This window comes from Macaca nemestrina, chromosome 12 (assembly GCF_043159975.1).
Source record: "Macaca nemestrina isolate mMacNem1 chromosome 12, mMacNem.hap1, whole genome shotgun sequence".
NCBI classification, from domain to species: Eukaryota; Metazoa; Chordata; class Mammalia; order Primates; family Cercopithecidae; genus Macaca; species Macaca nemestrina.
Window position 1 is genome coordinate 58,193,858 of NC_092136.1, and position 22,539 is coordinate 58,216,396.

The 22,539-nt window shown below is 40.5% G+C and overlaps 1 protein-coding gene and 2 long non-coding RNA genes across 3 annotated transcripts in view; 1 reads left to right on the forward strand and 2 right to left on the reverse strand.

Annotated features, from left to right (window-relative positions):
- Positions 1 to 22,539, reverse strand: part of LOC139357516 (uncharacterized) — a 62,734-nt gene that overhangs the window by 35,378 nt on the left and 4,817 nt on the right. Inside the window, exon 2 of the long non-coding RNA XR_011610867.1 lies at positions 20,718 to 20,931. This is a non-coding gene — a long non-coding RNA (uncharacterized lncRNA). The remainder of the gene's footprint in view (positions 1 to 20,717; positions 20,932 to 22,539) is intronic.
- On the reverse strand, positions 1,390 to 8,526 carry LOC139357517 (uncharacterized). Its single transcript, XR_011610868.1, has 3 exons — positions 7,607 to 8,526; positions 5,343 to 5,393; positions 1,390 to 2,251 (listed from the first exon to the last, which is right to left on the reverse strand). It is a non-coding gene; the product is annotated as an uncharacterized lncRNA (long non-coding RNA).
- LOC105488790 (ovochymase 2) lies at positions 5,227 to 22,264 on the forward strand. Its single transcript, XM_071075143.1, has 15 exons — positions 5,227 to 5,314; positions 6,941 to 7,050; positions 7,828 to 7,919; positions 9,607 to 9,779; positions 10,126 to 10,221; positions 10,462 to 10,613; positions 11,426 to 11,615; positions 13,075 to 13,098; positions 15,430 to 15,520; positions 15,641 to 15,765; positions 16,487 to 16,627; positions 17,008 to 17,138; positions 20,200 to 20,293; positions 20,809 to 20,940; positions 22,182 to 22,264. Exons 1-15 carry the CDS (start codon positions 5,227 to 5,229, stop codon positions 22,262 to 22,264), a joined length of 1,722 nt encoding a protein of 573 aa, XP_070931244.1.

Here is a 22,539-nt window from a genome sequence, read left to right on the forward strand (position 1 = left end):
GTGCATAATTTAGTTTTCTATTTACCATGCTTTCTTTGTCACTGTTATTTTTGTTGTTTGTTTTCCTATCATTATTTCCTTTAAATTGAATCAATCTTCTTTTTACTACTTTAACCATATGGAATTTATGCATCATATTTCTATTCTTCCAGTAGTCATAATTCTTAAGGTTCTAACACTTTGTTTACATTTTCTACTAGTGTCTATAATTAATTTGTTTATAAATCCTGACTTTAGTTAAGAATCTTAGCATATCTTTACCTGTCATCCTGTTCTTACCATTGCCCATCTTGCTTGTGAAATCCTCAGGAAATTACTGGCCGGGCGCAGTGGCTCATTCCTGTAATCCCAGCACTTTGGGAGGACCAGGTGGGTGGATCACCTGAGGTCAGGAGCTTGAGACCAGCCTGGCCAACATGGCAAAACCCCATCTCTAGTGAAAATACAAAAATTAGCCAGGTGTGGTGGTGCATGCCTGTAATCCCAGCTACTCGGGAGGCTGAGGCAGGAGAATCACTTGAACCTGGGAGGTGGAGGTTGCGGTGAGCCAAGATCGCATCATTAAACTCTAGCCTGGGCAACAACAGTGAAACACTGTCTCAAAAAAAAAAAAAAAAGAAAGAAAGAAAGAGAAAAAGAAAAGTAAAAGAAAAGTTGTGATAAATGCTGGATTCATTTTCTTTTTTCTTTTCTTCTATTTATTTATTTGTTTGTTTGTTTATTTATTTACTTATTTGAGACAGGATCTCTGTCACCCAGGCTGGAGTGCAATGGTGGCAGTCTTGAACTCTTGGGCTGAAGTATTCCTCCTGCCTCGGCCTCCTAAAGTGCTGGGATTATAGGCATGAGCCACCATACCCAGTGATTATTTTTCTTTATTAATCGTTTCAAAGACTGCTGAATAGTCATTAGTGTTGGTCCCATGCATCTTCCGAAGATTATTAATTTTTCTAGTGTTATTGTGAAATCATGTAACACATCACAGTCTAAACAGTCCCCATGGGTAACATTTCACTAACTACCAAAGAATTACCCCATATGCTGTTATCTGTATTTTACATATGAGGAATACAAGGATCTAATGGCTTGACGGACTTGCCCAAGGCTACACTATTAGTAAGTGTTGCAGTCTTGATTTCAATTTATGGTTTTTTAAAAAATTATTGATGCCCTACCCTTTCTATGATGCTATCATGTCATCTAAGCCCTTGTCACTTTTTCTGCGTGCTTTTTATTTTTCTCTGGCAGGTCGGAGGATTTGGTTCAATTTTGTCTTTTTCTTTTTGGCTTCCACCAATCACTAGCTTCAAAATTGACACAAAAGAAAGAAAGAAAGAAAGATGCATTTGCTAAATTTATCTTCTCAACTGGCCTCCTTCACCACTTCATAATTGTAAGAGTTACCTTTTTTATTGTCCTAAACTACCTCTTTTTTTCTGGCTGTTCTCACTCATCTACATCTCCTGTTAACTTCCTTTCTCCATCATACCATGAAAATTTTGTCTTCAAAAAAACTGGTATCTTGGAGACAAGCTACAGAGGCTGAAGCATAACACATCAAGTTCTCACCAAGAATTTGGGAGCTAATTATAACTCTTCCAAACAGACTCCTATACAGCTTCCTTTCCCCTATTTTCTACATGCCTGTGTGTGAATTTTTTTGCTTTTGCAGACACTGACTCAGACAAATCCCTACACGATTTTCCTTCTATTCCCTCTCATTCCTGGCCAGCTCACTTTTGCTTAAGTTTGTTTCTTTGCTATCTATCTCCTGTGCTTAGTATGTATAGGAACTTCCCCACTCTTCCTTACCCCAGTATTCCTGAAATTCCTGGGTATAACTAAACTTCTTTCTGGAGTACTCTCATTTCTATTCTAAGACTCAAATGGTGAGAAGGGGCAAGGTGCTCCTTCCTTTGCACAATTCACAGCATCCCTCAGTTCCAAATCATCTCTTCCCTTTTAAAATTTATTTTTAAAAAATACCCTTATTGTGTTTGATTATCCTTGAGGCATTCTCATATTGTTCTTAATTATTTTACACTTCAACTTACCTTGCGTTTGCCTTTAGTGTCATCTATTAGTTGCAACAGGGAATATGCAGGTTTTTATAAAGGAGGATTCAGTGATTCCCACTTAGGGATTGGATTAAGTGGGCAGCCTGAGAACATACGGTGTGTCCTGCTCCTGCTCCAAATTTATGATAAGAAGAATGTATTAAATAAATGAACTCATAGCAGTGCTGGAAAACCTGAAAAAGGAAAGCACTTTTAGTGGTCCCAAATTATGAATATTCCTAGAAAGATTAAAAAGTAGATGGAATTCAATTAAGGAAAGAACCACAACCTCACATCCCCGTTAGGAGAAAACTGCTGAAAAAGTTCTGGAGTAGACCCACTCCAATTTATTCCAAGTAAGAACCAGTTGGTGTTTTCCCCTGGGAGGGAGATGTGAGGGGACATTTGGGCCCATGGAGCAGGGCAATTCCAGGTGGCTGGAAACTTCAGGGAGAATGAGAAGCAGACAGGTCGAGAAACCCAGTTCCTGGGACTGTCTACCAGACAGTACATTCTGTTACTTTCTCTGAGCCCCTGGGGGTGGCTGAGAATATTCCTGGTGGTGAGTGTTTATGGCACTGTTGATCAAAATTGAGGCTGTCAACACAGAAAAAAAATTATGAAGGTTTTTTGAACCTCAAATGTGAGGATTGATCCAGGAAGACACAGCAACAAAGTTGGAGGTGTTCTGAGGTCTGTCAGAAGGTGAAAGGTTTTGATGGGAAAATCTGAAAAAAGAGAGAGGGAATTCCTCATACTGTAGTCATTCTCTTTTCATTGGAAGGTACAATACAGAAGTTATAATCATTAGCTATGGATTATATCACAGGGTTATAGGAACACATTAAAGTCACAGCTCTGCAATCAGTAAAATACAGAATGTAGAAAATGCTAAAGGACTAAATAACCAATTCTTTCAACAAAAATAATTGCACAAATAAAAAGAGAAAAGAAAGTTATGGTTTTAAGAAAAACAGAAGACATAACAACTAAATGAAACAGGTAGACCTGGGATTTTCTAGGTATAGAATCATATCATCTGTGAAGACAGAGAGTTTTGCTTTCAGGATAAATTTTGATACTAATTTCTCAACTTGGGGATATACAGACAGAGAAAACAATATATTTGAATCCCAAATCCGTGTTTGGTGCAGACTTTGGTCCAAAATTCCCAAGAGAGATTTTTTTCCCCTTTAAAAGATTTAATAGTTTCATGTATAAAAAATTGATTTTATACTACCATGCCAAGCAACACTTTAATATAGTCCTCTCTGTGAGTAACTACAATGTACAGTTATTATAGTTCCTATCCAAACTCTGGGAGGGTTGAATAGCTGGCCTTACAAAAACATAGTGTCTTAGAACCTGCTGCACCACCTATGAAGAGCAAATATTTTAACAGCAAGGGGGCCACATTTTAGCCCCTTAAGAGATGAAAGTAACAAACTCTTAATGACCAGCTTCATGTGGTGAAGAGTGTGTTGATGTGTATTGACAGTTGTGGTGATGCAAGAGCTTGAAGCAAATATCCTCTCCTGAAATTAAGGAGTAAGCAAGAGCTCATCATATTTCTGTGTGACAATCAATAAAAATGCTCCACTCCCACATTACAGAGGAAAACTCATCATTTTTTCAGTATAGAGTCAAATTTTATTGTCCTATGCTATGTGCCTACTTTAGGCTTGTCAAGTTTGGTGCATCCTAGGCCCACGCTAGGTCTTTCTGCACTTTTGACATTAGCAGTACCAACTTTTAGACAGAATATAGTGAATTTGGGATCAGAAAGGTCATATTCCTAGTCAAGTTGCTCTTAAAAGTGATTGATAAAACACAATAGCAATCTAAAGAGAGCTTGCTGTCAAAGGAAGATTGAGACTTTGTTTAGGGCTTAGACATTGATTGATTACCTCTTGGGGCTATCACCCCATACTAATAGCCAAAAATGCTTGGCATCAGGATTACAGTAGTTGTAGACAAAGCCTCAATAGAGGTTTGAGTTTCGTTTCTTTCCATAAGGCTACAGTCTAGATTAGTGTACCTAAACATGTAGTGCTTACAAATGTTAGGTTTTACAACTTCTCTGTTTTGCATTTATATTATCTGTATGTGTTGTATTTTCATACTTTTTTTTGTACAAAGACAAAAGTTGCCAAAAGGAAATTAAGAGTTTTTGGGTTGACATTTGTTATTTTTAGTGGGTAACTTATAAAAGTTGACAGAAAAATGTTATATTTCTATGTGGTCATAGATGGCATTGACAATCCTACAAATATTTCTCACACACTGACCATGTGCCCAAAACTCATTGAGGAAAGAGGAGGATGTACAGGTCATCATAGCCACTTTACTTCCTCAAACATCTACCAAGCATAGAAGTAAAGGAGATTTAGTGTTTTCCTTCTATAAATACAAAAATGATAGGGGAATGCAGAGTCACAAATGCCCCAATGGACAGTATCCTAGATGACTTTCTAATAGCAGGGCTTCCTCAGTGTGACACCCAAGTATCTTTCCACTTCTCTCCTTCACCAACATATGTTTATAATAATCACATAGTTACATTTGCAAAATAAGATAAATAAAAATATTTTAGAATATTGGCAGGGCGTGGTGGCTTACACTTGTAATCCCAGACCTTTGGGAGGATGAGGCAGGCAGATCCCTTGAGCCCAGGAATTTGAGATCAGCCTGGGCAACATGATGAAACTCCGACTCTAACCAAAAAAAATTATATACATTTGGATGGGTCGTTTGCAAAAAAGTAGGGACGTGTACCCTTGTAAACAAGGACAACTTTGATAGTCAATCCTTTTATAGAAAGTAGTAAGCTCTACAAAGGAGCAAGTAATGTTCGCAAATGCAAACCTTACATGCTAACCACTTTGCTAGCCAGATACACTCTGGAGGAATCAACTAATTGATGTAGGTGTAATAGGATATGTAATATTGTTTGATCAAGATTTTGCTTCTGTGGTTGTTTCTCCACATCTTGCAAAAGATCTTTGCGAAACACTACATTCAGAAACATCAGATGGACATGCTTGATATACCAAGTCTTGGTTAATGAATAAACTTGTTTTAAATTGGCTTATTGCTGGTCTCCCAAGGCTTCCTATTTTTCTTTGCTGTCGTCTTTCTAAAATTTCAGGGGAAAACTGTGAGTCTCAAAATGCTTATAAGCAGGAACAAGCTGATTTTACTACTAGGAATAGTCTTTTTCAAACAAGGTAAATCTGCAACTCTTTTGCTCCCCAAAGGTAAGTTTCAAATGAACTCTATAATTACCTTTGTCTGAAACTTTGATGACAATGGACATCACAACTCCACTCCATGTTTCTTTGGGAAAATAGGAGAAGCAAATATATTTTGGTTATCTAATTGTTTTTAAACAATTATTTCGGACTTATCTCCTGCAATCAGCATAGGACACAGGGTGAAACATTTATAGAACGCAACTAATGTATCCAATTAAGTGAACAATCCCTGTTTTCTTCACTTAGTTTCCCTAAGTGAACTGAGATTGTTCACTTACTTGGACCCATTACATAATCCCATCTTCATTCATAGAGCAAAGTCTGGAAATCAGCATGGATTTGGAAGCATTTTTAATCTTTTGCAAAATCATCTTGCTGAGAAATATGAAGTATGTTCACTGTAGTATATTGTAAATGGTCTTTTTTTCCCTTTCAACTAACTTAAACTGAAAACAGTTCTTGGCAGACTTCTCCTTGGTCAGACTTGTGCCAGCCCTGAGAATCAACATGTTTTCTGACTTTAGTGAATTCTGGAAATTGTAAATTTTGTATTTAAAGTATTTATGACTCATTTGACTGAAACAGTTAGAAAATAAGCTTTTGATCCAATGTCATCCTGGCATTGGGTTCAGGATCAAAACACTTATTGTTACATTCATGCTCTGCCATTATTCAGCTGTGCATCTCCTTGATTCTTAGTTTTCTCATCTGCAATGTGGGGATAACAGTGTTTCATTTATAGGCATAGAGTGGCATTAAACGTGAAGCTGTATGAAAGAGCTTTGAATACTTTAACATGTTGATCTAAATAGCTATGCTCTTAAGGATGTGTTCTCAAGAAAAATCATTTGTTCGTCCACCCAGTGTTTCTAAGTGCTTACTTATGCCAAGAATTAAGCTAAACCTTAGAAATGCAGAGGTGAATAAGGCAATGTTTTTTTCCCTCGAGTAGTTCATCGTCCAATGATGGAGGCAAATAATTCATTATCACAATTCTGCATGACAACTATAAAAGGGGTGAAGAAAGCATGCTACAGAACACAGGGGAGAGGCAACCCCACTTTGAGGAAATCAAGGAAGACTTCCTAGTTGAGGTGATCTGCAAGCTTAGGAATAAGAATTACAGAACTTAGGTAGGCAGTGAAGCATGGTGATTATGAGGCAAGGCTAGTTCTAATCCTCCTTCGAAATATGGAAAAGGATGACCTCCAGGAGCGACAGAAGATGTGCCATCCTTGAGTTACCAGGTGGTGGTAAACATCCTTAATCTAGCCTATCCCTTGGCTGAGGAGTCAGAAAACCCATTGAGGGCAAAGAAATAAAAACAACTCTTTCAGGGATAAAATATTTTACATAAAGAGAAAAGAGGTTTTTCTTCTATTACTTAGCAAACCTCTATCCAAGTACCGACTTGTGAATCAGGACACTTCACTCCACTCTCCTTAAATAACCTGTCACTTTCCATTCCTCAAAAGAATTAAATCCAATAAAGATTTATTGATATCTGACTGTGTGCTGGGCACCATACACTATAGTCTCAGACTCAGTTTCATGGGTGAAATAGTGAAGATATTACCTCAATCCTAGAAGCTATCTAATCATTTAATGTTTGTTTCGTTTTTTTCTCAGCTCCCAGTTGTGGGCGGAGTCTGGTTAAGGTACAGCCTTGGAATTATTTTAACATTTTCAGTCGCATTCTTGGAGGAAGCCAAGTGGAGAAGGGTTCCTATCCCTGGCAAGTGAGTCTCAAGGACTTCTATGCATCAGGAACTGTGCTAGATTTTATGGTTATAGATATTTCTAAGGTTAAGTGTATATCTTTGAGGAGCCTACAGCCTAGTTGGGTTGAAAGACACAGAATAGTCATCATGGCATGTGATGAATGTCATAAGAAAAAGTATTTACTTGTATATAGTAAATCATTTTAGAATCAAGTCAAATATCGCAAATAGGATAAGCAAAAATTAGAATGTATATTGGAGCGGTAGGATAAAGAAGAGGCTTGAAGAAGCTATAGGAGTCAAAGAGTTAGGAGTATGAGAAAAGTGGTAGATCCAAACAATTTTCCTAAGAGGCTTAGAGAAATTGGAGCATGTGTTGAAAGGCTCCCCAGCCCTCACCTTGCCTTTCTTCCAAACCTCTTCAGCTAGACTCTGCTATATCTTATACTTTTTTGTCTTCATTCACAGACACTGTTCATATTGTTAGAGCAACAGGTCTGCGTCAACAGTGTTATAAAAATAAGTAAATACATCCCAACACTTCTAACTACTACCTCTGTTGACACATACTTACAGCCAATCATCTCAAATTAACTACCTCTCATCTAGACCAGGGTTGCCAGCACCACTCTTCTTTCTGAGCGGTAGTGTGTGAACTTTATGTTCTCACAGTTCATGATTCTTGATATTTACGAGTGAGATATCTGAGTCTGGTTTTGAGAATAGGCTTCATCACCATGTTTAGGGGGATCCCAGAGCATGAACTTGCTTTCATTTAAGGTATTTGCATTTTAGGTGTCTCTGAAACAAAGACAGAAGCATATTTGTGGAGGAAGCATAGTCTCGCCACAGTGGGTGATCACGGCGGCTCACTGCGTTGCAAACAGGTAAGAAAGGCCTAGCCCATGGGTGAAGATCAGACCACCATTTCCTCTCCTTTGGAATTATCAGCAATAGCTCTATTAAGACATGGACCTGTGTGATGGGTGAGTACTGCTTTAATAGAGGAACATCCTAATTGCATGACACAAATGGGGCTGGGTGACATTGTCAGGTGGCACTTGGTCAATGACACATATTCTTTTCTTTTTTTTTTTTTTTTTTTTTTTTTTTTTTGAGACGGAGTCTCGCTCTGTCGCCCAGGCTGGAGTGCAGTGGCCTGATCTCAGCTCACTGCAAGCTCCGCCTCCCGGGTTCACGCCATTCTCCTGCCTCAGCCTCCTGAGTAGCTGGGACTACAGGCGCCCGCCACCTCGCCCGGCTAGTTTTTTGTAGTTTTAGTAGAGACGGGGTTTCACTGTGTTCACCAGGATGGTCTCGATCTCCTGACCTCGTGATCCACCCGTCTCGGCCTCCCAAAGTGCTGGGATTACAGGCTTGAGCCACCACGCCCGGCCACATATTCTTTTCAGAGGCAAAATTCGTTTTTACTTAAAATAACTGGAAGTTAATAATAGTATCCAAATCAGAAAAAAAGAGCATTATAAAGAAGGATTTGTGAGAGTTCTCTTCCAGTTTTCTTAAATTTCAGTGAAAAAATATCTAGTTCATTATGCATCTGAAGAAATGGATAAAAGAAAACAAAGGGGGTCCAGTAAAATAGAAAGTAGGCTCCCTGTCTTCTTTCCCATTGATCCTGCCTCTCTGGGATTCAACCCAACAACTTCCCTTTACCCACTTTCTTGTGTTATCCAAATATCCTATTATTGGCTATGTTCTGGGCATGTACTAGGCTGTAATCAAGATCATGTTCCCATATAGTCATTCTTTCATTTCAAGTCTGCAAACATTTCCTGGATGGTTACTTTGTGCTAGATACCAAAGATACCAAAATGACTAAGACATGATTTCTGCCCCCAGAGACTTGACTTTTCTTTTAAAAAGAGTCAACCGATCATCTCACAGCAATGTGGCAAGTGGTAGGTAAGAGAGACATTATGTGATAAGTTAGGTACCTAATTTGGCCAAGAGTCAGGGAAGTATACCCAGAGAAAACATGCCTTTTTCGATTTTGTATAGAAGCATCACTTCTGGGAATGAAGGGTCTCAAACGATGGCAGGCTGAAGTCTCTATCTATCTTAATGCATCCCACCAAGTTCCTTTCAGATAACATTAGTTATAACACAGTCTGTGCTTTATAATATACACTAAGCATAGGATCTCTGACATTGAAGTAGCATACTTACTGGGAATCACAAATCATTCCAGAAGGATCTCACTGATATTAGGTCAGGTCAACCTCCCAGGGTAGCTGAATAAACTCCCCTATAGCTGTAGAGACCTGAACTACAATGTATGTGCCTCTCTAGATATTTTCAAATAACATTGCAAAGTATTAAATTCATCATATCCTTGGCTCTATATGAACCCACTCTTCACTAGTCCTCTACTGGAAGTTGGAATCTCTGAATTTTTTTCTAACAGTGCTGGAATTATTCTCACTTTCTCTGCTCAGCAGCCTTACACCCCATATTATTTATCCATATCATTTTAAAGAAGCCAGTGTGTCAACCATTGCAACTGTATTCAGAAGCACAATGAAATTCATTCATTTTACTGTTTGCTTTCCATAGAAACATTGTGTCAACTTTGAATGTTACTGCTGGAGAATATGACTTAAGCCAGATAGAGCCGGGAGAGCAAACTCTCACTATTGAAACTGTCATCATACATCCACATTTCTCCACCAAGAAACCAATGGACTATGATATTGCCCTTTTAAAGATGGCTGGAGCCTTCCAATTTGGTAAACATTTGAGGATCGTGTTGAATTGTCTACCCCAAATTCTCTATAACCTCTGTGCCATAGCACATTTTCTGCAGTGTATGTTCTGGGTCATGCACTTTGAGACAGGGATTTGGGCTTGGGGGTCCTACCTGAAACTCTTTTTGCTTGTGGTTCTGGAGATAGCATTACATGGAGTCAGGAGAGGGTTTTCTTGATCTGACAAGTAACCCCTGGAGGTGCCAGGCAAAGCTATCACAACTCTTATGAGGTCTTTAGGGGACCACCTGGATACCAACTGGTAAGTGGCTTTATAGTGTCCTCTCCTCCATGAATAAGACAAGCCCTACCTTGCTCTTTTCTTCAGACCATTTTGTGGGACCCATATGTCTTCCAGAGCTGCGGGAGCAATTTGAGGCTGGTTTTACTTGTACAACTGCAGGCTGGGGCCGCTTAACTGAAGGTAAGAACTTGTGTGCCATTCCTCTTAGGCAGAGGTCAGAACTTTCTGATGGGTAATCAGAAAATGGAATTTTTAATCAATTTTTTAAAGACAATTGTGCATACATTTTTAAAGATAGAGAATGCCACATTGTACTTAGAAATTCAAGTCTTTCCAAGTGACACAAACACAAATGATGCATCTTCAACTCAGAAAGGGTGAAAGAGTTCCTGCTGGGGCTTCCATCTCTATGTTTTTCAGATGGCGTCCTCTCACAAGTCTTGCAGGAAGTGAATCTGCCTATTTTGACCTGGGAAGAGTGTGTGGCAGCTCTGTTAACACTAAAGAGGCCCATCAGTGGGAAGACCTTTCTTTGCACAGGCTTTCCTGATGGAGGGAGAGACGCATGTCAGGTGGGTGGGAGCTGTGGGGCTGTCAGGCCCCAGGCAAGGCTTCCCTTGGTTTTGTTTTCTTCTAGTTTTCTTAAATTTCAGTGAAATTTAATTTAATTAGAAAGTATATTGGAGAGGTAGAATAAAGAATAGTCTTGAAGAAGCTATAGGGGTCAAATAGTTAAGAGTACGAGAAAAATGGTAGATCCAAATCATTTCCCTAATCAGGCTGCAGGAAGACTGATCCCAGGTAAGGCAGGAATCTGGAAAGAAGGGTTAGGAGTACCAAGGGAGGTTAGGTCAAAATAAAGGGACAGTGGAAACAATCTGTTTTTAGCAGGAAGTGTGATTTAAAAGAAGTCTTCTGCTTTTTCCAAAAGACCAAATAACAGAGATAATGCCAAGAATGAACTCAGGGTTCTCCCATTCCTGAAGGATGGCTGACTCTTTTCTATTTAGAAGTTTCCAGTTTGTGGACGTTGGAAACTTTACAGTTTGCCTCCATTCTTCCTACTAACCAAGGCCTGAAGTCAGTCTCACTGCTGGCCAAGACTTCTCTGAGTCTGCAGCGTGAGATAAGAGAAAGAAGAAAGTCTGCTACTTTGATGAAAGCCATCCATGAGGAAAAGGGAGGTGGGATTGTTGGGTTCCAGTGATATTTGAGGATCATATGGGAATTGTGCTGGGATCTTCAGACACAGGACCCTGAGTCTAAATTATTAGAAGTGAAGAAATGACATTGATCCTCCTCCAGCATCGTTGTGAGGAAAAAGTGAGCACTTTGGGGCATAGACACTGCCAGTGGTGCTAACAGAGGCTTTTTCCCTCTGCAGGGAGATTCAGGAGGTTCACTCATGTGCCGGAATAAAAAGGGGGCCTGGACTCTGGCTGGTGTGACTTCCTGGGGTTTGGGCTGTGGTCGAGGCTGGAGAAACAATGTGAGGAAAAATGATCAAGGATCCCCTGGGATCTTCACGGACCTTAGTAAAGTGCTTCCCTGGATCCACAAACACATCCAAGCTGGTAACTAAGCCATCACACAAGGTTAAGAAGCTGCCATTCTGCTAGGGTCAGAGAGAGCATCATCTGAGTCTTGGCAAATCAGAACACCTGAACAGACAGGCTCTACCTCTGTTCTCAGTGTAGCACACAAGGATTGTGAGATTTACCAAGTCTGAATAAAACAAGAGTAAAATATGGTATGTGGAGCAGCATGCAAAATTTCAATGAAAAATGAATCCATCTATCCTAGACTTTCTCAAACTGGCCTTTAATCGAAACTATCTCAGTTGATCATATGCTTTCACCACTTACTTCTCAACAAAATCCAGCAAACTATAACAGATCAGTAGTTATCAACCAGGGGCAATTTTGCCCCCAGGGACAGTATCAGGAGACATTTTTATTGTCACAACTGGCAGGGCTGAGGAGTGGCTCTGGTGTCCAGTGGATAGGGGCCTTGGATGCTGCTAAACATCCTACAAAGTACAGGACAGCCTCCCACAACAAAGAATGATCCCACCCAAAAGGTTAATAGTACCCACATTGAGAATCCCTGGCATAGATCCAGGTATAGTAAGTCTGAGAAAGCCAGGATGTACATGCAGCCAGGCCTCCATATCTGCAGGTTCCACATCAGCAGATTCAACCAACTGTGGATCAAAAATATTTAGAGAAAAATAAAATGATAAAAATAACAATACAATAATAATGACAATACAAATTTTTAAAAGTACAGTATAACAACTACTTACATAGCATTTTCATTGTCTTAGGTATCGCAAGTACTCCAGAGACAATTTAGAGTGCTGCATAGGGGAAGACATGCCTAGGTTATCTGCAAATACTATGCCGTTTAAGGATTTGGGCATCCTCAGATTTTTGGTATCTGCAAGGGTTCTGAAACCAACCCCCCACAAACATTGACGGACAAGTGTATACCCTTATGATAGACTGACTAGTGAGCTCATTGCAACTTCTTTGCTACCTCCAAATCCAACTTAATTGTTTTCTTATCTGGTGGCTTCCAACCTCAAAAAGGCCTTTATCCTTTTCTAAAGAAGTTAATTTAAATTAAGTTTAGTAAGAATTTGAGTTTGTTTTCAAGTGTATTGTACAGTGGCAGGTATCTGAGCCCTCAAAGTTTTACCTATTTAACCCAGCAACTCTTTTATAGTTATGGACAAATTATTTCCATCTCTAGCCTCTGTTCTTATGTAAAATGACCCCCTTGCTCTGTGAAATCTCCAGTTAATTACTGTTTCTTATTAGCCCACTCAATAAAGAGAATTAAATCATTTTAAAACACCAGAGCCCCTTTCCTACTTTATCCATTTATCCCTTCCCTTCTTTCCACAGATTAGATTTTTATTAGTTGCATATTGACTTAAAAATCTCTTCTGCGCCAAGGAGATGCTAACTTCTTGAAGTATTGTTCAGGATACCACAGGCTTTCAATTGCATCTTTCTTTTTCTTTCCCAGGTAATCAGAGAAAGAGCTCCAGAGGTGGGTATTCCTTGCAGGCTGCTCCATCGGGAGCACAAATTAACATGTAGCACTTCTGAATGTCAGTTCCTAAAGTCTTCCTCTCCAAGAGCGCTCCATGCTCAGTAGGTCTAAAACTACCACCTGGAGCACCTACAGCCATTCCCAGCCAGTCCAGGCAAGCCCATGCCCGGCAGAAGCCCCAGTTGCCCTCCCATTTCATTTCTTAGCAATCCAGAGCTCTGTCCCAATTCAGTCAACCTTTGCCAAACACTAGCTTGGAATCAGAGACTCAGGGAAACAGGGCAAGGCAGTGCAGATGTGGTCAGTAAGCTACATGCCTTGCCCTGAAAGTGTCCCTACTTATATAGGGTCTCATCCCCTTTGTTCCATTGCGATCCTGCAATGAATTCACTCTGTGACTTTGGGTGAGTCTTTTCCTAACTCTGGCCCTCATCCATAAAGAAAATGGTATGGGCCAGATGGTCTCTAAGACATTTTAGTTCAAATCATCAGTGGTTCTTTGAACCTGTGGAAAGATCTACAAAGAGCAATATAGAAAAATAGTACCCTGAGCTGGGCGCGGTGGCTCACGCCTGTAATCCCAGCACTTTGGGAGGCCGAGGCGGGCGGATTACAAGGTCAGGAGATCGAGACCACGGTGAAACCCCGTCTCTACTAAAAATACAAAAAATTAGCCAGGCGCGGTGGCGGGCGCCTGTAGTCCCAGCTACTTGGGAGGCTGAGGCAGGAGAATGGCAGGAACCCGGGAGGCGGAGCTTGCAGTGAGCAGAGATCCGCCACTGCACTCCAGCCTGGGCGACAGAGCCAGACTCCGTCTCAAAAAAAAAAAAAAAAAAAAAAAAAAAAAAAAAAAAAAAAAAAAAAAAGAAAAGAAAAGAAAAGAAAAGAAAAATAGTACCCTGAGAGCTCAGAGGAGTGAGAAGCTGCTTCTAGTTGAAAACAAATAAACTCACAGGGGAGCTCTGATGCACAGACATCTTTGAAGCTGCACCTTGAAGGAGGAGTAGGATTTTGTCAAGTGGAAATGGAATATGGGTAAAGAAAAATATTCCAGCTCAAGGAATCATCCTTATTAAAGGAAGGATCTTAAGGACGAAGACAAAAAAATATAGGGCATAAATCAGCTAAAGCAACAAAAGCATAGGGCATGTGATGAGGATTTATAAGGGAGAAGAATAGAAACATAACTTGAGATCAAACTATGGAAACTTAAAATGCCAGCCAAAAAAGTTTGGATATGATTGAGTAATAGAAAGCTGATTAATTAGATAAGCAGATTTGAACTATAATAGCATAAGAACAGCATGTAGGGGATGGGTTGTGAGGGGACGAATGCATGGACGTATGAAATTCTGCATTAGTTTGAGAGACAACAAATGAAGGCTTGAACCAAGGCAATGTCCACAGAATGAAAAGGAAGGAATAGAAACAAGAAATGAGGATTGGGAGCCAATTAGATGAAAGGTTGTAAGGAAGAAGGAGGAGGAGAAGATAGTATCAAAGTTTTGAGCACTAGAGACTAAGAAAAGGGTGCACAACAATAATAAAATCAGAAGTGGGGGCAGTTTTGCTGACCCAAGGAATTCTATTTGTAGCATATTGAGTTCTGAGGGAGACATCTAAGAAACCGTCATAAAAAATCAGGTCTGAAGTTCAGAAATGTAGAGATGACATCTGAAACGGAGTGTATGAATGAAACTGGTCCAAGGGATCACAGAGAGAGAGCATATGAGGATGAAGGCTAGAACCTGGGAAATACCTGCACTTATAGAATAAAGCATGAGGTCAGCAAAAGAAGAGTAAAGGGCCAGAGGTGGCTCATGCCTGTAATCACAGCAATTTGGGAGGCCCAGGTGGGAGGATCGCTTGAGTCCAGGAGTTCAAGACCCAGCCTAGGCAACAAAGCGAGACTCCGTCTCACGAATAATTTCTTCAAAAAAATTAGCCAGGTGTGGTGGTGTGAGTCTGTGGTCTCAGCTACTCGAGAGGCTGAAGCAGGAGGACTGCCTGAGCCTGGGAGGTTGAGGTTGCAGTGAGCTGTGATCATGCCACTGTACTCCACCCTGGGTGAGAGACTGAGGCCCTGCCTCAAAAATAAAAAGAAAGAAGAGTTAAGGAAAGAAAACCAATCATAGAATTTCAAGGTTAAGCAGGATCTAAAAGGAATCAAAAAGGCATCATAGAAGTAAAGACAGGAGAAGATTTCATGAAGAACAAAGAGTACATCAAGAAGAACCAGGAGGCTATGGTGTTTGCAGCTTCTAGAGGGAGGGGCTGTTGTGGTTAGCTGGCACAGCTAACCCTGACTCTCCTGGCTTTTCCTCCCAGCCAGGTGCAGTGAGCAGGATGTCACAGTCAGCGGGGCTGAGGGGGAGCTGCACTTCCCAGAAAGCCTCCACCTATATTATGAGAGCAAACAGTGAGTAACCCCCTTTGCACTCCTCCTTACTCCCACCTCCAGTCTGGCTGTGCCCACTAATTGGACTGTGATAGTCATTTTCTGTCTAGAAATAACACCCTCTCCATGATCTGCCTACAGATGGTGTGTCTGGACCCTGCTGGTACCAGAGGAAATGCATGTGTTGCTCAGTTTTTCCCACCTAGATGTTGAGTCTTGTCACCACAATTACTTGTCAATGTATTCTTTAGAAGACAGACCCATCGGTGAGTGGATTTTCACAGTGTCAAATGGAAACTGGTGCCAAGTGGGCTTAATGAGGCCTCGTTATCTTATGTCTGGCACTGAGCCATCTGTAAATGCCGCACTGTCTGACTTCAGCTTTGAGACTCAGAATTGGGAGTGGGAAGGAACCAAATCTGAGCCTGGATGATGGCTGCAAGGTCACAGGGCAAATCTGCTTCCCATCAAACCAGGCTTCCTAGGCTCATTTGCCAGACCTGGTGTCCATGAGGAATAAACTCTAGATATAGTCAGGGCCTCTCAGGATCTCCAGACAGGTCACTGCTTTCCTAGCTGTGAAAAATGACCTTTCCCTGCCTCATCAAGCTAAGAAGGGAAATACAAATAGACAACCATGAGAAGGAGACAGGTTACTTATAAGAAACAGAAATGGAATGGCGTTTCTGTGGTTTCTCAGCTGGAGGTGATGGACACATTTGGCAATGACTGAGAAGCATTTTTCAGTTGTCACAAGTGCAGGAATTGTCACTGGTAGAGGCCAGGAATGCTACCAAATATCCTACAAAAGATGCAGGATAGCAAGAACACAAAGAAGGTTCTGGCTCAAAATGTCAACTGTGACAAGACTGAGAAACTTAGGATTGGACTCCTGAAATATCACGGCAAATTCAGTTCTTCTTAAATCACTGAAGGGGGACTATTTTCTAGATTCTGAACAAAGAATCTTTTTTTCTCATTCTGCAGGAAAATTTTGTGCAGAAAGCCTCCCTTCATCCATTCTTGTTGGCTCTAATTCTCTAAGGCTGAAATTCGTCTCTGATGCCACAGATTATGCAGCTGGGTTTAATCTTACCTATAAAGCTCTTAAACCAAACTACATTCCTGGTAAAACCATTTACTTTTAATTACGTACTGTCCCCACCTTCTGTAGAAGCTTAGGCCCCATAGGAATTAGGTGAGAGGCAGGGATGCCTCTCCCAAGGCTCAGCTGGCTCCACATGGGAGAGGGGCACAGGCTAACTAGGGAACAGGGGGCAGTCTCCCCCTCAACCCTGAGTTCACCCTGCTAGCTCGTAGTGATTGCCATCCAAGTGAGTCGAGAGGGCCTGAAGAGTTCTGGAGAATCATGCACTATCTCTTTTCTTGTTGGCAATGTCTGAAAATGCAATTGGTATGCATCATTTTCAGGAGACAGGAGGGAGAACAGTGAGAATTCTTCTTTATTTGAATGGTGCCATCTGTTTGGATTTTTTCTTATGTTTCAGATTCAGGTTGCAGTTACTTAACTGTCCTTTTTGAAGAAGGCCTCATACAGAGTCTAAACTATCCTGAAAACTACAGTGACATGGCTAACTGTGACTGGATTTTTCAAGCTCCCAAACATCACCTAATTAAGGTATTGACTTTGGCTGTACTTACTTAGCTATGGTAAATTCACAAAACAGCTAACATAAGCACCATGAGGTCAGAAGTTTTATCTGATTTATTCACTGCTGTATTTGCAGTACCTAGAACCTGGCACCTGACACACAAAGCTGTCAATAAATACTTGCTGAATGATGGATCCGCTCAGTTTCCCCTGCAACTACACATTTTTCCAGTAGATGACACTGTGCTCTTTACTTTTTGTTTAAAAAAAAAAAAAAAGTGCTGCTTTAATCTTTGCATTGAATTAGCCAGGCACAGTGGCGGGCACCTGTAGTCCCAGCTACTCGGGAGGCTGAGGCAGGAGAATTGCTTGAACCTGGGAGATGGAGGTTGCAGTGAGCCGAGATTGTGCCACTGCACTCCAGCCTGGGCTACAAGAGCGAAACTCTTAAAAAAAAAAAAAAAAAAAAAAAAGAAATCTTTGTGTTGGTGACTTTCTTAGTCTATTCCAGAAACAAGCATTTCTTCCTTATTTATTAAACTGCTCACAAACACATTGTAAGTTATAGATAACAAAAGTCAAGGACAATCAGGCCAAAATCACCAAGCCTTTCAAGCAGAGAGGATAGAGCAAGCCTAGAGGAACCAGTGCAGATCAGGCTCAGGGAATCGCTGGTTTAAGAGGGTCTTAAGGTGTCCTGGAGTGGGCGGTGGAAGGCAAGGCGGAAGTCAATGTATGGAGGCCTTTGAATGTCTGGAAATGGAGTTTATTCCACATTTGATTAGCAGTGTTTGTGGTTACTTGTTTGTCCATTAAACACTAATGGATCATCTGCAGAGAGATATCATCAGGGAGGTAGAAGAAAGACTGCAGTCAGGGTGAGATTGGAATGAGGCGTTTTCTTACAGGTCTTTCTCTTAAAATAATAATTGAAAACAAGACAGTGTAAGATGGAGAGAAAGGAGAGTAGAAAATAAAGGGGAGAGGAGTGAGGGATGATGAGACCCCAGCGTTCTCATGTACTTAAGAGATGGAAAGAGCTCTGAGATGTGGGAGAACCAAATTGGTGTGTTCTTGTGACAGCCTGGAGAATGCAGCCTTTAACTTAAAACACAAACCAAACAAAAAGATGTGACCAATCATTTGGATACCACACTAAGTTAGAACTTAAACAGATGAGAACTGAGGTGTCCAGTCCCCACCACACACCTCCATAAAAAGGGAGAATAATTAGACTGGAAATTAAACAATTGAGAGGAGTTTGGATTGGTGGTATCTGAAATATCACGTTAAGTCAGATGTTAATGGCAGAAAGAAGATCACACAGGTTTTATGAATGAGTGGGGAAAGATGATATGGAGGCAGTTGGTATAGATTTCTTTCTAAAAGTTCCTCAAACCTAAACAAAGTTGGGACAAAAATTTCAGCAGAATTAAGGAAAATTTGTTAGTGATGGAGGATAAAATTTAGGTTGTGAGCATGTTTCCAGGTGGAGGAAGAAGAGGAAATTTAGTTGAAAATCTGAAAATGCCAGAGCCAGAAGTGATTGAAAAATATCTCTTCAATAAATAAAGGTTGAGTGTTGTGCATCAGTGAAGTGATGTTCTCATACCCTGCCAGTGACAGCGTCATTTTGCAGAACTCATCTAAGATAGTAATTTGGAAATTGGTGTTACAAGTCATAGCAATATGCTCATCATTTGACTTGGAGAGAAAAGGGCCCCTTCCCAGAAAGTATCCCAGTAAGGGTTTAATAAATGTTTGAATGAATCCTATTTCTGATACATGTCCCCCTCCCCAAGTCTACCTTCACCATTAGTAATTATTTGCCTCCAGTTTTGTTTTATCCACACAGTCCTTTCTGCATCTCGCTCAGAGTCCGGGTCCCATTGAATCCCCACCAAACTATGTGTTAAAACTGGAACTCCTATTTCATCTGCCCTCTCTCCCGGCACTCTTCACTTCAAATTCAATTGGCTAGTGCTCACTAAACTGCTCCAAGATCACTCTTTATTGTTTCTTTGTTTCTCCTTCACACTGTTCCTTCTGTCTAGATAGTTCTCCCTTTTCCTGACACAAAACAAGTGTCCCATGCAGGGAATTATACAAGAGAAGAAAAAAAGTAAATGCATAAAGATATTCACTGCCAAGTTTTTAAGATAGCAAAAAATGCAGGTGTCAAGGATAGAGATAAATGAAATATTATGCTACCAATAAGCATCACAATTACAGAAACTATGAGAAAAAGTTTGTCATTATTTATTCTTGGTGAACCTAGGTTGATTCCAGGTGATCACCTTTGTTTTCTAGGTCATTACTCATCATAGCCTAATAATCTACTTGAGAATTTTGCTGAGGTTTACATTTAAGCTTAGTATCCAAAATCAACTCTCTCTAACTCATACAAGGATTTCCTTTTTCATGCACATTCATGAGGATTGCTACATTTGACTCTGAGCCCACTTATGCAAATGCTTTCAGTAGCTCAGATGATACTTTGTTTTATATCAGCAATTAGACTCACTCATATCTGTGCCTTATCAGAATTTTGCTGTGAGGCATGGAAATTTAGTGGCAACAGGACAGAGTAGGTGAGAAGAATAGCCAGATATATCCTGCTGGGTAGAAAGACATGGTCTCCAAGGGGCACAACAAATTTTAGTCTTGATTCAGGAGAACTAGGGGTTCAAGATGAAACATCAGGAACCAGGTGAACAACACTAAGATGTCCAGAGAAGCAGTTTTGTGTATATGCAATTAGTTGAGTTGAGTGTCTAGTTGCTTCCAGGGAAAAAAATCCCCATGCGGTAGCTCTTTTAATCTCTTAGAGTCGCTAGGAAGCTAAAATATTTGCACAGTTTCCTGCCCTTTGATTCAGGCCATATCTGGTAGCTATTTCAAAAAGTTAGAGAGCCTGTGATATAGAATCCTTTTGTTGGTAATCTGACCCACTCCTGAATACCCCATTAACTTTCTCATCTAAGGTCTTACTCTAGAACAAGTTGAGCAATTCAAATTTCTCTGCTGAATCAAAGTCAAGTAATTCATTCAGATTGTTTACTCTGCATGTAACTTCGCGTCTTCTCAGCTTTCATTTCAGAGTCTGGAAATAGAAGAAAGTGGAGACTGCACTTCCGACTATGTGACAGTGCACAGTGATGTAGAAAGGAAGAAGGAAATAGGTTAGGTTTGTGGCCCCTGAGCCTCAGCTCGCTCTGGTTTGCGTTTGGACCCAGTCTTGAGATGGGAACAAAAAGGAGACGGATCAATCTTCCTTCATCTTCCTGCACCACCTCCACCCCTCCCTGTGGTCTCACCATCACTCCTTTGTGTTCTTCATTATGGGGGCAGGAATAGAAAGAGGGAGAATCAAAGAACCACTGAAACAGAAATGTGAAAGGCCCATGAGGAAACTAGGAGTCAGAAGGGGGAAGTTCCATTGAAACAAGTCCTGAGGCTAGAACCAGTTCCCTTAACATCATTGAGTATGGGAGTGTTTGGGAGAGAAAACCAAATTGAAATGTCTTGGTGTTAATTACCTGTTTAAGGAGTGAGCCGCCTTCATTTTGAAAATGAATTGTGAAAAGCGTATTTCTCAACAATTACCTGAAGGACAATTTTCTTTTTTCTTCTCTCCAATGCCATGGATATCTGCTGGGTGCTGGACAATGTCTTGCCTGGGCTGGCCTTCAACAAGCTCGGGTGTGTGGCTATGATGTCCCCACCCCTGTGCTGAGCCCCTCCAGCATCATGCTCATCAGCTTCCAATCGGATGAAAATGGGACCTTCAGGGGCTTTCAGGCTACAGTCTCCTTCATTCCTAAAGCAGGTAAGAAGATAGAGTTACCAGCTCTTTGGTTCCCAGTTCTAATCCTTGTGATATGAATTAGAGGGCAGTCTTTAGAGCCCAACACGGAGACAGTCAATTCTCACTATCTTCAATAATTACATCCTATCAAGTCACCATGGACACTGAACAAGAGAATACTCAGCCATCGCTCCTAGGAAATGTACAGGGTTAGGTGCCTGCAAGGTACATTTTCATCAGCTGATCGGTACATAAACTTGTTTTATGTGTGTTTCTGTTTAAAGACATCTTATTGAATATATATTGTTGGTTCATTACAATGAATTCATGGCCATTAAATTCATGACCAACAGCACTGTGACTCATGTCTGAACAAAGCTTAGATCTAACACGTGTGTTTTCTATGTGAGGCACATCACAGACTTTTGCACTTAGGAACACTAGATGGCACTTCAGCACTATGCTTGGGGCCATTTTAAACATCGAGGTCACCAATAAAAAGAACAGACTTGAAAAAAAAAAGTGCTACTAAATAGACCATGAAAAGGACACTTGTTTATAGGATGAGGGCTGAAGCAAAAAGGCAAAACATTGCCTTGTTTTACCTCATCTGGAAACATGTGTGTCTAACAACGTGTATTTTTCGTCACTCTTCACAAGCCTATGAATGATCCTGAGAACAACATAAGTATCACTTCTGGAGCTGTAAATAATTTTTAGTGAGTAGGTGAATTCACATATATGGAGTTCACAAAGAACGAGTGACTGTATGTCTGAATCCTGGCCGATCATTACTAGATGTGTAATCTTAAGAAAGAGACATCTAAGACTCATTTATTTCAACCCTACTAAGGGAAAACAATGCATCCCTAATAAGAATGCAGTGAGGATTAAATCAAATAAGATACACTTGGCCACAAGCAAGTGTGTAATACATAACAGAGACATAGAAATATGAAGTATCTTCACCAGTTCCAGACTCTGGACATCTGAACTACCTAACCAGCTTCCTTACACATTCTCACACCCATGATTCTTCTTTCCAAACCCCACAAAGTCAGTTACCTGCTTTCCAAGTTGTTCATTCTTGTCAGTATTAAGCAGCTGCAGATGGCAAAGCCAAGTTAAAGTTAAAATGCCCCACTCTTCATTTGAAATACCTACAGAGTCTAGCTGACTGAGGTGCCCCAGAATTCTAACAATAGCGTCATAAATCATTTTCTGATAAATCTTCAACCCTGGCCATCTTTGTGGGAGCTGAGTAATTGTATCATACTTATACCCAATATACCCAGATTTAAACATCTCCGTATCAGAGGATGAATCAATGTTTCTGGAGACATGAGATGTGCCAAATGGACAAACCAATGTTTCTGGTAAGCTGTTTTGGGTACCAAGTGATACACACAGAGTATAATCCAGGGTTCAACTGAAGAAGCAGGTGATATAGATTTAATTACATCTTCCTCTAAAATATACTGGAGTCCTAACCTCCAGTACCCCAGAATGTGACCTTATTTAGAGACAGGGTTGTTACAGAGTTAATCAGTTAAAATGAGGTTATTAGCCTGGGCCCTAATCCAATATGACTAGTGTCCTTATTAAAAGGAGAAAATTGGA